General features: G+C 43.2%; 1 protein-coding gene across 9 annotated transcripts in view; it reads right to left on the bottom strand.

Moving 5' to 3' along the window:
* Positions 1-19,663, bottom strand: part of Fife (regulating synaptic membrane exocytosis protein fife) — a 434,397-nt gene that overhangs the window by 63,517 nt on the left and 351,217 nt on the right. For all 9 annotated transcript variants that reach the window (XR_011714138.1, XR_011714139.1, XM_071674263.1 and 6 more), the window contains one exon: positions 18,738-18,806. Coding sequence is in view for 7 of the 9 variants with exons in the window: in XM_071674263.1 (XP_071530364.1) it covers positions 18,738-18,806 (69 nt within the window). In the remaining 2 variants the exon portion in view is untranslated. The remainder of the gene's footprint in view (positions 1-18,737; positions 18,807-19,663) is intronic.

The following is a 19,663-nucleotide window of genomic DNA, read 5'->3' as shown; positions in this document are numbered from 1 at the left end:
CTCTCTCTCTCTCTCTCTCTCTCTCTCTCTCTCTCTCTCTCTCTCTCTCTCTCTCCCTCTCTCTCTCATGAAGGTTAAGGATCATATCTACTTTGCCTTGTCCTCCTTCGCTCCAGTCTCGTCCGAATCTGTCATGTATTTAATCTTTCTCGACCGCAACAACAAGATTCATCGAGGGGGAGTGAAGACAGGCGCACTTCACGGGTACAGGAAAAATTGCTGGGTCAAGTTCATTGTCTCGTGGCACTTCACAGGAGATGTAATCCCAACTTGATATTACCTTCTGATTACTTTACTATGTGACGGCAATTTCTCAAGAAAGTCTAAATAAATCCTAGGAAGTGGCAATGAACGACATTCCAGCTGGATATTTGCGGCTCATGAACTGATGACGTGGTTCACACAGGAATAGATTTTCTCGAAATCTATCATTGAGGACAGGGTGGACACAACTTGGTCTGAATGATAGACACACACGAGAGCCTATGAACTGCCGAGCATTCCCACAAACTACTGAATTGAGAGACGTCATTTTCGTTTGTCGTCTTCGTGGGCCACGCAGAGACATCGCCCTCTAATATCTCCCCAAAGTCAGAGGTTTAGAGACACCAAGTCGGGCCTCAATCTCCATGGAGGTTTTATAGGCTTGGGGATTGTTGTGTATCGGCTTGTGCCACCAAGAGATGCTTCCATATCGAAAACCTATCATCTACCGGGCTTGTTACTCCTCTAGATCATTTCTTTTTCAAAATAATCTTGAGTACTGCATCGCGAGTTGGCCGCTATCTTCAGGGACTGTTGACCACGTCCAGCGTAAACCTGCCGTCTATAAGACTCACATGATGGTGATTCAGTCATACTAGAAATATGATAAAGATATGTTTGAAATAACGATCTCAAGCGTTTGGACACATCACATTGTCACTCCCTAAGAATAACATTTTCCCGACACAAACTCCTTGGCCGGATGTGTTATCCGACGCGCGTGTATACAGTCTCCCTCGTAAACCCGAACTGTGGTTTATTGTATCGTATATGTCGTCTAGTCTCCATGAGAGAGGCGGACCATTCTTCCTCGTTACCCCCGCCCCTGGTGTTTGGTTTTCCTGCCTGTACTTCGTCTGCGTCTGGATCCGAAGGGTGATTCACAGCTCAGCGTCTTGACCTCAGTTAGGTGGTCGCCACGAAAGGTGAGTCGTGGTAGTTTTGGTTGCTGTGAAATGTGAATTACACTAGTGTGCCCCCATGACTAATCCGGCCCCCAAAGGGAGAGCATGAACTAGTTGGCTTGATTGTGATCAAGCCGTTCTATCCGAGAGTCGAACAAGCGTCCGTGATATTCATGGGTAGCAGCGCTAACCACTGTACACTGGAGGTTCGTAAAGTATGTGTGTGTGTGTGTGTGTGTGTGTGTGTGTGTGTGTGTTTTATTCATACGCGTGAGTGCTTGTGCAAGTGTAGATCAAAAGCTATGAGGACAAGCATGGAATTCTAACCAGACTATGAAGAAAACGGCAATATATATATATATATACATAGCACAGGAGAGGCACTCGAATGAACAGAGCGGCCAAGACAGAGCCACACAGACAGCGGAGGAAATGGGAACCAACCAAGCATCAACACGGCGTAAGGAGTCGTGGACGTAGCAAATAGCTACCTGGCCGGGCCTGGGTTAAAGGCGTGTAGCTCACGTGAAAGCTGCCCCCATATCTCTCACCAGCCAGGAGGAGGAGGAAGAGGAGGAGGAGGAGGAGGAGGGAGGTGCAGAGAGGTAAAAGGAGGTAGGGGATGGGTGGGGAGAGAAGGAAAGGGAGGGGGAAAAACAGAGGTGGTTGAGGAAGGCTAGTGAGAGAGGTTGAGGGTGTGGGGAAACAGGCGAAAAGTAGTGATGGACGGAGGTGAATGGCGGAGGAGGAGGAGGAGGAGAGGGTTGGTGAAAGCTGGTGTCTGTAGAAAGACTAGCCATAATAATAAAAAAGCGAGGCGAGATGTTTTGGAAGAAATTACTGATATACGAAGATGCATAAGTGCCGAGAGAGAGAGAGAGAGAGAGAGAGAGAGAGAGAGAGAGAGAGAGAGAGAGAGAGAGAGAGAGAGAGAGAGATGAGGGAATGAAAGAGGTGGGGGTGTTAATGGATACATGTTTTATCAAGATGTGGAGCCCCGATGAAGTGAATGCGAGAGAGGGAGGGAAGGAGGAAGGAAGGAAGATGCTATGAAGCGAGTGACTGGCATGTATGAGTGGTGCGGGTGGACGACTCTGGTAGACAGATGGGGTATACCACACAGGAAAAATGTGGACGGGGAAAAAATACGTGAGATTTTGACATGAGGCGTGGAAGCAAAAACGCTTTACACTGTAACTAAAATCCAATCTTGGTGTTCTTATATTGCCATGGGAGAGGTGAAATTAGTTGAAACTGCCAAAAATGGCATTTCATCCCAGTGATAGAGGAATAAATAGTATTGCTCTGGGTGTATGGCCTTAGAATTACTCAGAACAACTAAAGAAGGTTTTCTTTAAAATCTACAACTGGAGATTATGACTTGATGCTGACGACTTTAATGATCTTGGAAGTCGAGAGGAACTAAAACCTACATAACCAACCAACAAACCTCCTCCAAAACAACCCGACTTTCTACCTAAACTCCATTCAAACAACGACCATTCACAAGAACCCTAAACCAACCATTATTCCCAAAGAACCCTTAACCAACCGCCATTCCCAAGAACCCTCAACCAACCACTATTCCCCAAGAACCCTTAACCAACCGCCATTCCCTCTAAGAAGCCTCAGCCAACCACCATTCTCAATAACCCTCAACCAACCACCATTCCCAAGAACCCTCAACCAACCATCATTCCCAAAGAACCCTCCTCATCCAACCACCATTCCCAAAGAACCCTCCTCATCCAACCACCATTCCTAAAGAACCCTCCTCATCCAACCACCATTCCTAAAGAACCCTCCTCATCCAACCACCATTTTCAAGAACCATCAGCCGACAGACCAACATCGAGAAAATACTTTCCTCCAAGAAGTAAATAGTTTTCCCCAACTCTCCTTCAACCACGAGTAAGCAAGGGAATCTGTTTTCACTTGCCTGAGTGTGTGTTACGCAATCTGAGGAGAGTGCAGACACTGTGCCTGTCACTCAAGCCACAGCGAAAACATCAGACTCTCTGTTTCTTTTGAATTCTAACCTGAAGACAGACAAGAGGTTGAGCCATAAGACACACTGACTTGTATATTCGTGTACGCAGATGACGCTTGACACATCGCTGGTGACTGATATTAATCTAAGATAATGCGTAATTATGTGACCTTGATATATATATATATATATATATATATATATATATATATATATATATATATATATATATATATATATAATGTATATATATATATATATATATATATATATATATATATATATATATATAATGTATATATATATATATATATATATATATATATATATATATATATATATATATATATATATATTATACTATACTCCACGACATTTTGTCGGAAATGATTATGCATAATAGTCAAACGCACTGAAATATTTCTAATTTGAAATGTGATAAAGAATGATGCATTTATATATTTTCGTTTTGTAATTGTATCGACAAAATTATGCAAATTCCAATTAGATACACATGACTTTTATATTAGTTTAACCAACCCTCAGGTCAACTTAGACCCACAGTGGCCCCAGTATCTTAAAAAAAAAAGAAAAAAAAAGAAAAATAAAGAAATGTGTAGAAAAAGTAAATCCTTGATATGGCTCATTCATTTTGTTCAGCGACAGAACACGTCTTCCGTAACTCCTGGCGTGAAACCTGTGGCGAATTTACATGTGCACAGCAGATTGGTTCTCGAGTGATAACTCTTATTCCTAAAAAGGAGCAGGGTTAATTCAGCTCCTCTCTCTCTCTCTCTCTCTCTCTCTCTCTCTCTCTCTCTCTCTCTCTATATATATATATATATATATATATATATATATATATATATATATATATACACATTTATATTTTTTCACCGTCACAATTTTTTTTTTACCACGTCACAATATCTGACATAATATATTCGGGAAAAAAATGGATCAAAGACTTAATCGGACCATCTAGTGGTGTGGTCAAGTAAAGTACATGAACATCCTTTGTTATCTAGAGAGTAAAATGGTTATATTATGGACCAGGTGCAATAGAGACCCTAAACCCGGTGAGCAGGACTGCACGATCCTTGGGGAAGAAGGCACAAACTCCTACTTTAGCTGCCTTTAGGATCAGCAAGAGAGAGGCCGGTCCATCATTACACAAGGATATAAAGAGGATGGAGTAGCTATCTATTGTGTTATCAGACGTATGGGAGTGATTTCGTTCCTTCCTAGTTATCAGTCTTATATCCTCTTTCTTCACATCATACTTTTATTCTTTATTCTTGTACAGAGATCTTGCTGTTCTCATTTTTGTATGTCTCCTTTTCTTTTACATTGTCTCCTTTCTCCTCTACAGATCTTTTCCAACATCTATCCTTTCCTTGTCATCTTATACTCCTCTTCTCCCTCCTCAACATCACATACTCCTTCCACTTCTACCACGTCTCTCTTCTCTCTTCCCTTACATCATCTCTGAACTCCTCCACCTCCTCAGATCTCTCCATCTTGAGCAGTGAAGGCGTTCCACTAACCTCGATCCCATTTTTGGTGGTCCTTCAATAATGACTGCAACAGGTGGAAGGGGCAACGTCTCTCAGTAAAATATTGAGCCATGCAACGCCAGCTGATGGAAAGGTCAGGAGGGGGTCAGGTGTCCACGCCTCTTTGACCGACTCAGTATCCTTGTATTAAACCGTTCCTCTCACTCACTCCTTCACTACTGACACGGTTATCCATACAATCATGCGGTGAGATAATTACGAGCATTAGGCATACTACAGCAGCTTCATTTTCGATATACACATTCGACTGACGATTTATTTTCTACAAGTCTTCAAGAAATTACCAAGAAGCCTAACGTGGAACACCTTTTGTTGTCATATATACCATGATCGATGAATCATGGGGACTAGAAAGGTGCATTGTGCATATAATTGGGCCAAACTGTCTACGAGAAGAGAATCGTTGAGTAAAACTCAAAGAATTTGCAAAAATCTCGCTCGTTACGTTACCCAGGTCTTGACGAAGGTGGAGTGGGAAAAAAAGGAAACCCCAACACTGAGGAGTGAAATGTCTTTACCTTTTCCACTAATGAGGGAGGAGCTGCCTGCCGTTGCCTGCAACAGATGAAGGGGGCCCTGCCCAGTGTCCCAAGGAGAAAGAAGAACTCCTCCTCCTCCTGCTCCTCCCTCCTCCTGCCGCCGCCAGCAGCAAAGAAAAAGTACGACCAAATTGCAAAGAAAAACGGAGAGAGGCTTTTTGCTCCTTCCGACGGAGGAACGCTGTGGCTGTTTCAAACACATGGGGAGGAATTCTCTTGCCCCTGACCAGAGAGGACTGTCTCTTCTCACTTTACAGAAAGACTACAGCTGCTGCTTCAGCAGAAGTAAGCTGCTGTTAACTTAGAAAAACAAAAGGCAAGACAAATAAACACAACCTGCTGCTTTTCGATCCCCCCCCTCAAAAAAAAACTTACGTCACTTACTTCTGTTAAGACATGTGGAGCAAGACTGCAAGGAGAACCTTTATCTCATTCTCTATGAATTATAGCGAGAATATTATCAACCTCAGAGCTGCTGCAATGGGAGTTCTTGTCCGTTTTCTCGACATCCAATTTTCCAGAGTGACGTTAGCTCAAGCAGGTGGCTGTAATAGGGAAGGGTTTCGGGTCGAGAATCCCCTGTGAGAGGAATGTTTTTGGTTCTCGATTCTCCTTTGATAAAAGGATTATATATCTTCTCTCCTCCGATGTGGAGAACATGAGCAAAGCTCTGTTCTTGAACTCTCTGGAGAGAAAAGTAATTCGGCCCTTCACTCTGTAGTAAGAGAAACTGTGTCATATTCTTACTCTTTATGGAAAAGTATTATCAACTTGTATTTTTCTATCATGACCCCTTAACCCCTCGGGAATACGACTGGTTTGGCTACCAAGCCCCTGTACATGTGATTGGTCCTTAATTCTCCAGGAAAGTGAATCATCAATTTAAGGAAAGCAAAGTCTTGGCCTTACCCCATGCAAGGGTCGATTGCACGCTCTGTTTACTACCGTCTCCGATGATAATACTCGGTCACCAACTTGCTATCAGTTTCGATCGATTATGTTAACTAACTTCAGACTGTTATACTCCAGGGCTAGTTTCTGTGAAAGAGCCCTGGTCTTACCCAGGACCTTTGTAAAGGTTCTTGCAGACCAAAGGCTGCGCTACCTCCAGTAGCAGGGAAAAGTAGACTCCTTTAGAGTGAGAACTTTTTTGGGGAGACTGTAATCCCTAGTGAAATAGCCATGGCAAAGAAGGCTTTTCACTCACGGTGTAACCTCAAGCAGGTGGAGTCCGGTAACACCTGTATATGTATACCCATGTATAAGGCCTTGATGAGATGCGGGTATGCCATGAATACGCTCAGCCTCGCTGACCCAACGCGAGGAGGAAAAGTTAAATGGCGCCTCACTCCTCTTCGCCTTCCTAGAAGCTGGAACCTACTCAATCTCACATGCACGCGTGCCTGGCATACGCCAGGGTTTAAACTACTAACTTGTGCCTTAAGGTGGTAAAGTTTGCACATGTTCATCTGCCTTAACACGCAGTCTAAGAGCGGGGATTTGCATGCGCTCCGCCGTCGACATCGGCTTTGTGGAGAGGGAGGTTTCGTATGTCCAATAATATTCAAGTTTATAGCCTCCTCATCAATGGCATTACGTCTGGTAACTCCAGATGTTACTGGTAACTGAATGCCATGAGTATAGCTATATCACTGGTGCCATAGATGTATACCTACCTATCTAGTCCAACCCAGGTACCTAATTAATCGACCAGCACCCACCTCTAGAGAAGGACAAAGAGACTGATAAACTGTCTTCCGGTACATCTTCCATGTGTTCACGAGTTTGGTAAATCTGTTCTGGCGCTAATGACACATGAAGGCGTGTGTCTGATGCCATGATCAACAGGGGCGAACCCATGAAATATTACCGGTATATGAATCATTCATGAGGATCGAATAGCATCACATGAATATTTAGATACGGCCCCGGAACCATCGTATACATAAGCGCTCTCCCCCTACCCCCCAAACTACGCCCAGGCATTGATATATTCATATATGTACATTAGGCGCGATGTGTTTAACATACTGAATGATTTGGCATTGTGATGATAGCCCTCGTTTGAAAGATGTCTGAAGCAGACAGAGGGTAGAAGTGAGTGACAACGGCGATTTTGCAAGCAGCTTCCACAGTACGTGTTGTGACAACGGGGATCGAGGACGCTATGGGAAGTGCGTTAGGTGTTAACACAGTAATTAGGAGGCCTCTGTCTTCGCCAGTACGGCACTGACTTGGCACTGATGGTCGGGAATGTATCCTGACAGAGGGAAACGTTTTAATCTAAAGGTGAAAATATATCCATTGGAAGAGGTCGCACTGGTGCGCGGGATCTCGTATATGCATCTGACCACTAGGAAAATGAATCACGCTAAGTTCAAGTAAATGCTTGTTTACCAATGGCGTCTTAGCTACGTCCATTCCTTGTACATCATCGGACTGTTCTACGTTTTCTATCTCATTCTTGTATCTCCTCTGACGATGTGATCATTACGCGAAAGTGCACTTAGGAAATTATTGTTTCATTTTCCTTGTGGTCATATATATATATATATATATATATATATATATATATATATATATATATATATATATATATATATATATATACATCAAGTTCATGGCTGCAGTGACTAGTTGCAGCTGAACGGAACACACAGATATACATCAATACATTTTCTACGGATTTATTAATGATGGGACAGTTTGTATTTTTTGGCGTAGTTTGCACGAATGTCTCTTACATATATCTATGCTTTTGAATGTCCACCTTACCATAATGACCGACGTGTGTCTGGTGTGATGTAGCCGCTGTATCTTAACAAAACAAAACAAAAAAGGAAAAACTCTCCCCTTACCTCTAAAAAATCACGGTTGTTTACCATCTGAACGGGGATGTTTACACGGGAATTCCTTTAATCTAGCCAGGGAAGATAATGAACAAGAAAGCTTCAGTTACAGACCTGTGGGTGAGGGTAGAGAGGAGAGTTAGGGGGGAGGAACCTATTGGCCGATCCATTTCTTGGTAGAGCCAACGAGAAGCCTATAAACAGATTTTCCCCTAAATTAATCAGAAACGGGTAAGGGGAAATCAAGGAATCTTACATAATCATTTGGCATGTGAATAATCATGTTGATCATCCTTTGGTTATTCATTTGGCATGTGAATGATCATGTTGATCATCCTTTGATTAATCATTTGGCATGTGAAAGATCATGCTGATCATCCTTTAATCAATTTGATTCATTACGAATGAAGGGAGTCTCTCTGTGTATTCGACTTTGGAACTACAGTCTCCTCAAAAGAAATCCTCACTCCAAAGGTGTCTATTATCCCCTGCAACTGGAAGTAGCGCAGCCCTGGGCTGCTGGAACCTTCAGAAAGGTCCTTGGTAACACCAAGACATTTTTATTAGTCTTTTTTATGGGTATTTGAATATATCTAATTTCTTATTCCTTTTGTATACGCAGCCGAAGACTAGGGCCATTGTCTGGTCTTTACGTATACAATTATATTCTCTATCACCTTGTCTACTTGCACGATGGCGTGTGTGACTATTGTAAATAAACACACTTCTTGAAAGCCCTAATAAACCCTTAATCTTCCACTTTTCATATCAACTGCCTACCTAAAGGCTTGCCAGTTTCCACAATTTTCCCCACTTCGTCCATGATCATTCTATTATCCTTAACCATGTTAACTAGGTTAAGGTCACCGACTTTCTCATTACCTCCTACATCTAGGCAAACCACGAAGGCCCCCATCCACTTGCGACGTCCACATATCAGTATGGAACTCTAGGAAATGTTCCAGTTTATCACGCAGATCTGCGGCGGAACAGAATCGTCGTCTCTTTCCCCACATAGCTATTAACGTCTGACTACTAAGAAGATTTCTGATTTCTGTGGGGAAATCAGAAAGATGAAAGACCCTACGAACAGTACAGAGGATAATTTCTCAGACCCACCTCAATGTAATCTTTTTCAAGGCATGAATATTCCTCCTCCACCTCTGCTTTGAGCTGAGAATATTCAGTACAGGCATCGTAGAAGACTGTTGCCTTTCATGTATGTAATCTTAAGCACTTACAAACAATCGCGGGGATCATGGATGAATATGTCCTTAAAAGAGAGTGTTGAAGTATATGTATATATATTCAGGCACACTATACCACGAAGCGTCTTACGAAATTTGAATAGCCTATATAAACTTTTCTTTCCAATGAAATCTTTCCTTTTAAATGTAATCTTTCCCTTCAAATGTAATCTCTATTAGGATGCGGGTTCTGAGAACACACGTGTCATAAGACTCATAATACAAGATGCTATAGAGAACTTTCAATCCAGCATAGCGCATGTTAGCGTAAATTATAATAGAAACACCACTGCTGTAGAGGTTTGGCTATGGGGTCTTATACAGAATTACTACACCGTTTACAGACTTCGAATGCCGTATACGGACATTATTTACCGTTTACAGACTCTGTACATGGTTTACAGACTTAGTATACCGTCTACAGACTTGGTATACCTTTATAGGGTTTTTATATCACTCACAGACTTCTGAATTTTGTAGAAACGACATAACCGATTTTTTTTTCTTATCTTGACGTTGCTTCATGGCCGATTTCCCTTTTATAACCTCAAGGCATCTCTACTTCCCATGCAAGACGAAATGAACGCAACTGCTTCTTTATGGGGAAAAAAAAAATATAATATAAGGATCCCCCGACAGCTGCCAGTGCTCTGTCTTTCGTTTCGTTCCTTCCTTAAAATTTAGGAGGGTAGTGTGTGTATATATATACCATCCCACATACCTCCGACTCTTGGTAGAGACAAGGATCATATGTGTGGGTAAGAACCTTGTGGGGTCTAAGTCTCCGATGTGGAAGAAATCAGCCGCGCTCGGCCCCCCAACCTACCCTTTTTTTTCTTCTGTGTCCTTCTCATTATCTTTCCTCTCGCGTCTCGAGTTCGTTTACTTGAACTGGTTAATCCCGATCCCCTTTGTCTAGAGCTGGGGACAATTTCACACTAACTCTCTCGTCACTTGTTGCTCATTATGAACCCACACAATGGGAAGGGATAGAGAAGTCTGATGGTGGATTTTGACGATTATATTTTTCGTTTCGTTTTCAAGAATGAGTGGAATAGTCTGCGTCTCTGGGGAAATACATGTTCTCATATTTTGCATCTGAACCTAATACAACAGTTCCTTCTGTCGTTGTAGAGAACGTGTGCCGCCTTATCGTCTGGGTGTGTGACATAATTGGTCTTCATCTTCCAAGCATTGGTCATACAACCGCCGCTTATCTTCCAGGTTATATAACTACTGCTTCTCTTCCATATTCCATGTGATGTGATTGCTGCTGCCGCTCTTCAGGGCCCACGTATAATGAAGTTTCGCCTACTTTCCATATACCATGTGATATGATTGCTCATTCTTCACAATGTAGTACAGTTGGCGTGATCTGTTGCTGTATCTCACGAGAACGTCATGTAACATGTCTCTCTTCGAGGTAGAGTGACGAACACCAGTGGCATCTGTGATGTCTGTGAACCATTTCCTGCCCCACCAGAACACGAACGCCTTGACCACCCACCACCTCCTGCCCACTCGAGGCAATTGCCTTTTAACTTCCTTGGGGGTCGAAAAACTTTGAGTGTCTCCATTATTTCCTTTGTTCCTTTTCTTCCTCCAGGATCAAAGTAAAGGTTCTGAAGTTCCTCCGCTCCTGGGCTTACAAAACGACCGAGGAATGCAATAATGTCAATGAAATTAACTGCAGAAGTTTGTTGTGAAGTGTGCCATCATGTTCTTAAATTGTAGGGTTTTTCCTCTTTTTCTTTTTTTTTTTTAGCAAAATTGCCATGCTGAAGCTTTGCTAAAGTCTAAATTTCCATGGAAAAAAAAATCCGAATTTTTTTTTGACTTCATGAAGCATTTATACCATGGATCGTAGCTAAGTGTTCAGGGGTGTCATGCCTGCAGGTCACCACTGTGTCATGAACACCCTCAATCATTTCACCGTTTCGTTCATCATCTGTTCCATTTTGCGACACATGATCTCGACTGACCATCATCTGGCTCTGTGGGAAGAAAAAATAAGCATTCCTACCAAGTGTTTGGATCGTGTTGGTTACAGACGCCCTTGAATGATACTGTTTCTTTATGGAAATACTTAATTCAGGCACAGATCCTATCACGTCTTCATCGAAGTGTTCGGAAGGTGATAACTAAGACACTATCCGAGCACAAGAAAACGAAGGATTGACATCCATACGAAACACAGGAACAAAGATGCCATATTGAGAGGTTCTTCACCACACAAGTAATTACCCCCAAGTTTCATCATATTGTTTCTCGAGAGCCTTCAACTCGCACCCATCCTTTCCAGTCTGGTTCTTTAAGGTACTCTCTCTCTCTCTCTCTCTCTCTCTCTCTCTCTCTCTCTCTCTCTCTCTCTCTCTCTCTCTCTCTCTCTCTCTCTCCAGCCCTCGCAAACTCCTTTGTGTGTGTGTATGTGTGTGTGTGTGTGTGTGTGTGTGTGTGTGTGTGTCGCAAACAGACAGTTTCAAACTGGTTTCGTTTGTCCTCGCTATCCACCGAGCGTCGCATCTGCACCTAATTACCCACCGCTAAAACAGCGCCTTATCACCCAGAGGATTTATCTTCAAGATCCTCGTATCCTTCTTTTTTCCTCGTATCCAACGGCTCATTCTTCATTCGAGAATGTTATCCTTCGCACATACTTCATCGTCTTCCAGATTCGCGAGTTGTTTCCCTACCTCGTCAGCCAATATTCTGAAATCTTCATGCCACCAACGACAGACTTTTGGCAACAGCCCCTCCTCACAGTACCGGGTCACACCGCCTCTGGCAACCTCCGTCGCACGTAGAGAGGGAAGAGGAAGGGAAGAGCAAATACGACGCCTCTACAACATCCAAAGTGTTGGAAGTTTAGTGTTAGCATTGAGGAAGTTTTACCTTTTTTCGTCAACATAATAATCTCTTACTTTTAGAGAACTATTGTTTCGAACGATTTCCTATACAAACGAATAACTCTTTCTCTCTCCCTCCCTCCTTCTTCTAAGTTCCTCCTGCGGAACATGAGATTCATCAACGCCTTCTCCTCATACCTGGAGACTTACAGATTAGATTTTCCAGATCAGTGGAGATCTTCCTTCACGTAATCCAGGGTAACCTGATGCTGTGAAGGGACCGTATGTGGATAGACACAAGTCTATATTAAGAATAAATTCTCTTGTAGTGCGGGGCAAGACCGAAAGTAGGTTAGATAAGGGATGAAAGGGATGGATAAAAAGTCTTATGAGTTAGCAAAATGAGGTCCTTAGACTAAATATTGATTCATGAGATCCCAGTGTTGATAGACGATGACTTCATGAGTGGCAATGAGGACCAAGGTAATCAGACATACCCACATCCACTTCTTGATCCCTAACTCATTCGAAATGAGTAGCTTTCACTCATCCAGTCCATGTCTTAATGCGAGTGTGTGTGTGTGAGTGTGTGTGTGTGTGTGTGTGTGTGTGTGTGTGTGTGTGTGCTACTTAAGTGCGGAGAGCTGGAGAGCGTGTGGGATCCAGTCCCAAATACTGGTATGCCATCGAGGCGCAATTAGAGAAAAGCCCGTGGCCTTCCTCAAGGAGAGACGCAAATACACCCTGAGCTTCCATCGCGGCGGAGGCCGGCGACGAGGAGGGAATTACACCACTGGGGAGACAGTCTCATATACGAACGTCTTTGAAGTTAAAAAAAAAAAAATTGACAAATCAAACATTTTTCGCGTTATGATGAAAATGTGTTGGCATGCGACGCGGAGTGGTATTCCGAATATCTAAACTATTCTTACTAAAGGATTTTTATATGATTATAAAACAGGTATGTGATCATTTCTTGATATATGGTCCAACATCCAACCCGCCACATTCTGAGCATCAATGATCTGTACGTCAGGATACCCTCTCTAAATGGCTTGAGGTTACCACCGGCGTGCCGCAGGGGTCTGCCTGCTCTGGGGCCATTTCTATTCTTGAGTTGCGCAAATAACTTGCCAGAATGTTTGGACTCCCACCTGAATACGTTTGCTAACGATGCTAAGACGAATTCCAGAGACGAATGCAACGCCTTACAAGGGGAGCTAAACAAACCCCGGAGTTGGGCAGATACGTGGAGTCTCCCCTTGGGAGAGATCAGAGAGAGAAAAAAAGAAAAAGCCACAGAACGTAGGGGAACGCAACAGGAGACTGCGGAGAATGGCCAGCCGGGGGTTAAGAACGCCGTGCGTCGTCCAGCAAGGTACAAGAGTGTCCTGCGGGGGTAAATATACCCGTCACTATGAACCTGACGCAGTTTACTCTCAAGAAAGCTTCTGGGGAAGCCGAAGAACACGAGTCTCACGACTATGTACAGTCTTTGTTGAAGAAATGATTATAAAGATTCACTGAACAGGTCTAGAACGAAAAGAATATATATATATATATATATATATATATATATATATATATATATATATATATATATATATATATATATACACACGAAGTGGTTCAGGTGGATCCTTTACACTGAGATTAAAACCTTGGGTATATGAGTATGTCAACATCTGTAGCTGGGTTTTGTAACCTGGTTATTAGAACTAAGGAAAAAGTTGGGAGGCAAACCGTCTGGCCAAGTGGTATTCATATTAAACTTCTTGTTTTATGAGTTTTCTTTTTTTTCTTCCCCTCCATGTCGCAATTCTTCAAGACTTGGGGTCTCATATTTTGGTCTGCTTCCCACGTTGTCAACAACTTAATTGTTGAAGATTCCCAAGTCTCGTCTAAAGTTTTTTCCATGGTTTCTACGGCATTAGACTTTTATTGCTCCCTCTCCAAGTTTCTTGCCATACTTACTTTGAGACGCGTAATATTAAACTTTTGTCAAAGTGTTTCTGGGGCGCGAGACTTCTTTTCTTATGTCTTTTTTTACCCCCCCTGCCCACAGCCTGGCGTCAATAGACTTTTTTTTTTGGCGTTATTTTGGGGCGTTATTAAGGTTTTAGCACAGGTGTTTGACACGTTGTGTGAAGTTCCTCATTCCGGTACAGTTGTCTTGTCCAAAACTTCGTTCTTCATATCATACTTCCATCAATCTTCTTTTTTTGTCACGTTGATTATTTCTGTCCTCTTATAGCATCGCTAATATCATGCATTCATTTACGGTCTAGATGAATTTGTTCCTTTTCCCAAGGACGCTTCAGTCTTCGATTTTTTTTTCTTCGGAATATTCCCTTTTCAACTGCATCCGTGATATTAATCCTTCGTCATACTGACGAAGCCTTTAACTGAGCCAGTCATCTTCACCCCCTGAGAGCTGGATGCCACCAAGGGATGACTGCAACAACATACTTATTAAAATGTTTGTCACGCTTGCTCAGACAACCAGGTTTCATTACCTCCTCCTTGCGTGTTTTGCCTCCTGTTCGTATGTATGATAACAGTAACTATACTGATGATAATGATAATAATACTAATAATAATGATACTGATAGAATGTCAATAATATTGATAGCAATGTCAGGAATACTCGTAATACTAAATGATAACTGGACACTTGAATGATCCCCCTTTTTTTTTTTTTTAAAAATTCCTCCACGTTACCCACCCCTGCGAATTGTAAACAAGAGACTTCCTGTTACATGGCCGGATCGCACTGCAAACCCCTTATGGGTGGGATCCAAACCCCTGCCCTCGCTGGACCTTGAATAATCATCTGTCTTGCTGTTGAACATCTTCACGGAAACGCCCATGCATGGCACAGGAAGCGAGATAACCTGTGAGTGTGGCCGACTCGATATCCTTGTGCCTCTCGTATTTTAAGAGCTGCAGGCGGACCCCGACCGCCTCCAAGTCTTCACAGACTTGACTTTATGACATAGGAGTCGTCTCTCTCTCTCTCTCTCTCTCTCTCTCTCTCTCTCTCTCTCTCTCTCTCTCTCTCTCTCATGGCTTGGATCAACACTAGTGGGAATAAAGATGTGTGAAGCCTTGTACCCACTTTGCTCGCACGCGATGGGGGAATCTCTACAGCCTCCTCTTCCTCCTCCTCGCTCCTCACGATCTCCCTGCCTTGGTTTCAGTGATGGAGGTATTACCGCAGAGCCTCACCAATCTCTTGCAAAAGCCTTTTGTATTCTCGTTACACTCGAGCCGCCTCTCGTCTCGTTAATCGTCCGAGACAAGAAGTTCCTCCTTTTCCTCTTCTTTTTTATGGTGATGTATGTATCGTCACAACTTCAAACTTCGTCAAACAAGCTACATTTACATAAGAAAAACGTTCGGTCCCCACCCCCATTCCCCTTCCCCATGGCCACTTTCGTTTATCTTTTCCTGTCCAGTCTTCGTTGTCCACTTGAGTGTCCAGCTTGAAGCGGAGTCAAACCTTGTCAATGATCCAGGGAACGAGGACCCTGAACTCTCGAGAGCGAGCGAGCTGCCTTGCGTCATCTGTGTCCTGAATAATTGGATAGGTCCGAGTGAACAGGGTCCGCGGGTCACTTGCATCTCATTTTAAACTTCGTAGATCTAAAGATGAGGGGACAGTTCTTTTATGCAGATGGCTGCAAAGTACCTGGATATGTGAAATCACCTGTTATCTAGATGGTTGCTAAATATCTTCAACAGATGTGAGGTTATATTCACTGCAAAGTATCTAAACAGATATGAGGCCATCTTTCACCCAGACGGTTTGCAAAGTCAATGCACCTAAACAGAGAAATTAGAATACCAGTTTTCTTTAGCTTAGGATTTCACTGCGTAATGTGTTAAATATTTCACTGTTCTTGGTTCATCTCATGACCGCAACGGGGACCCTTGCGTAACAGTGACACATCTGCAACTACAGTGTCCCCAGATCTTGTCTTTGTTCCTATATGTTTGTTTAAGATGCTCCAAAAAAAAAAAAAGAAAACAGAAGGAAACAGTCTTGGCAATCCATTATCTAAGGAATGGTGCACTGGTTGTGCTGTATATAGAGTATTCTTGTAGCTGACGTCCAGTCTTGCATTCCTCTAACACCCTTATGAAGCCTTAGACTGATGGTGCTACGATCGAGTCCCTTTATGGAAAACCTACTTCACTCAGGTCGTCAGCCATGTCCTCCAAGCTGTTCCTAAAAGATCCCCGAGATGAAGAGACACTTGAAGCGTTGTCTGTGATGGGAGATGTGATGAATAGCTGAGGACTGACTGTAGTTTCACTGGGATGGCGACATCATGAGCAAGAGGGTAGGGTGAGTTGGGCTTTATTGCCACCAACCGCCAGGAATCATTAAGACCGCCATTGTCACAAGATTCAACCAACAAACGAAGAAAATCTTGTCACACCTTCGTCAGCTGTTGATCATACTAGACCACACGTACCCTTCCTTCGTACGCGGCTCATGCAGGAGGGTCTTGTGTTGCCTTATTCGTCACTGGACATCTCGCATGCAAGTCGCAGCGACGCCGCAGGAGCTTTCGCTTCTTCATCACCCAAAAAAAGATCTCGCAAACACAGCTCCGGTTTTTTTTTTACCTACCCGAGTCGTGCAGGGAGGCGGGTGGAGCCTCAGGCCGTTCCCCGAGTGCAACTCTCGCTGGCGCGAAATGAGAAGATAAGATAAAGTCATCATTATCAAAGGTGGCGTGGAGAGAGAGAGAGAGAGAGAGAGAGAGAGAGAGAGAGAGAGAGAGAGAGAGAGAGAGAGAGAGAGAGAATTGGTGGGGGGAAAAAAAAGGGGGTAACGTTGCTGTGTGGGAGCCACGGAACAATCTTGGCAGAACTGAGGGGAGGAAATCATATTCGAAAAAGGACTTTTGGTAAATAAATATCAACCGCGAGAAATGAGGGCTAATCTTCCGCCGGATAATGCATTTTGAATGTGGATGATTACAATCATTACATATCATTACAACAACGATGTAGTTCATTTAAAAGAAAGGGATAACATTATCAAGAAAACTTGACCTAGAGAAAATCTGTTTCACAATTGTCAAGTTATATAAGAATGGTTGTTTGACCCAGAGGCTCTATGTATGTCACTCATAAAATAAAAGTGTTATGAACAAAAATCTGTTCAATAAGTATACCCTAGTGCTCGCCTCGTGTTCAATAAGTATACCCTAATGTTCGCCTCGTGTTCAATAATCTTAAAGTCTACGGGAACATTCAACTTCACCACACAGAGAACTTTAACAGTTCTCACGAAGTCGACTGCCTAAGGACTCCAGCGGCAATGAACAGACAAATAAACTTGCACAATGAAAAGAATAACAAATGAAGTCATTATACTGACGATATTGATAACGTTCCATTCTGGCATTGTAAACGTTCCATACTGATACTGAAAACGTTCCATACTGATATTGTAAACGTTCTACAATGACGATATTGATAACGTTCTCAACACGATAAGAGGATCGTCGTCCAGACGCGCGCGACGCCCTCCAGGCGCACCACAGAAAGCCAAAGGAGGTATAAATACCTTTGTATTCAGGAGGGAGAATCACCGTCCAACTTTGGAGAGCGGAAAGACCCAAGTTTTCCGAGGTTGCTGGCCTGGATTTCCTGGCGGCTCCCAGTCCTGGTAGTCGTGACCAGATGAATAGATGTCCCCGAATGCCAATAGGCAACGCTTCCTAACTTCGTCCCCCCCAGCTGGGGTAAATATCCTCGAGAACCAACAAGGGCCAGAAACAAAACAAAAAAAAAAAAATGTCCTCTGGTAACAGCAAGAAGTCCTGCTGGTACCAGCAGGAAGTCCTCTGGTAACAGCAGGAAGTCCTCTGGTACCAGCAGGAAGTCCTGCTGGTTCCAGCAGGAAGTCCTCTGGTAACAGCAGGAAGTCCTTTGGTACCAGCAGGAAGTCTGTCCTTCAGTTGAGTAGGTACTGTCACGTACTCGCTGGACCGACGTACCAAGAGGTCAAAGTGCTGGGTAGATGGCTGGATTCACCAGTGGGATAAAATTCCTCCGTGGTTTTCCGTCCCGAGTGAAATTCGAGGTTAGAACGGACGCTGCCCAAACACCGTAGTATTTCGATTATCAATCCGTCAAATGATTGAAGGAAAAAAAGCTGTGAATCTGTTTTTTTTTTTTTTTTTTTACATCTCAAAGACTTTAATGAATATGAAGCTGCAGGGGTAAACCACGGAAAGGTTTGTGTGGCCCGGATGCTTCACTATCTTATATTCTAATCCTAAATGAAAGATTAATAAGTCACATATATCTAAGAATAAAGAGGAGGACAAGAGTGTGTAACATAAACACAAACATCACAATGACCCAGGTTCAAAAAGCGAGGTGGGTCTGGCCTTAACACTACTTAAAAAAGAAAATGTAATCCCCTTAAAAACGATAGAAGAAAAAGGACTGCAAAGCAAAGGCTGAGGGGGAAACTAAGATAATTGCCTGTACTTACTTCTATGCGCCGTGTCCGACATGTCTCGCTGGATCTTCACCCTTCTTCGTCCCTTCTCCTGTACACTTGCTGAAAGGAGAAAAATAAAATCTATTATAGCAAACAAATGATTAATACTGTATGCTGTTTGTACAAACGGCCGTAGCTTTTGCTATGTATACTTACTCGATAGGGTTAAATCTTAAAAAAAAGAAATACTCGTTAGACACTCCAACCTATCACAAAACTTGATTTATTTTCCTTATGCCATACTATTGTTTTCTCCCCTATTCTACAGCTATTGCTCCGGTTTCTGCTCGTCTGTCCACTTCGTGGACTTTGAATTTTCTAGCGCTGATGCCATCTTCAAATCCCGTCTCTCCCCCTTTGCCATTTCTCTTCTTTTCATCAACCGACGCTTCTCCTAATTCTGTACATCACATGCTTGTTGGGAGCATCGAAAAGTGACTGATTCCCCCCCAACCAACCAACCATTACAGGGATGACAGCGGCGATGAATCCTGCTCTTTTGTCTGTCCTCGTCAATCTAGAACAACTAACGGAGCACCACACTCGTGTTCCTAAGCATCACGTTTAAACCCGTCATTCCCTCGGTCCCTCCTTCGCTACAGTGGCACACTGTCACTCCACCTCTCTTCCTACTCAACATCGGCCATAACTCTTCTGTTTTGGCATGACCATATGTACACCTCGTATGATGCCTCGCGGTGTGTTTAGCGCGTATTGGAAATCACTGCTGCCGGCGACGAGGCATACATCCTCTCCTTCCCTTTGAATGTTTCTTCTTATCCATAGTTCAATCACTCTCTCTCTCTCTCTCTCTCTCTCTCTCTCTCTCTCTCTCTCTCTCTCTCTCTCTCTCTCTCTCTCTCTATCTGGTCCCGAGCCAAGAAAATCCCCATCACCTTCTGCAGGTCTCCCCCTAG

Source organism: Panulirus ornatus, chromosome 19, assembly GCF_036320965.1.
Source record: "Panulirus ornatus isolate Po-2019 chromosome 19, ASM3632096v1, whole genome shotgun sequence".
NCBI lineage: Eukaryota > Metazoa > Arthropoda > Malacostraca > Decapoda > Palinuridae > Panulirus > Panulirus ornatus.
This window is presented reverse-complemented; position numbering and strand designations above follow the sequence as displayed.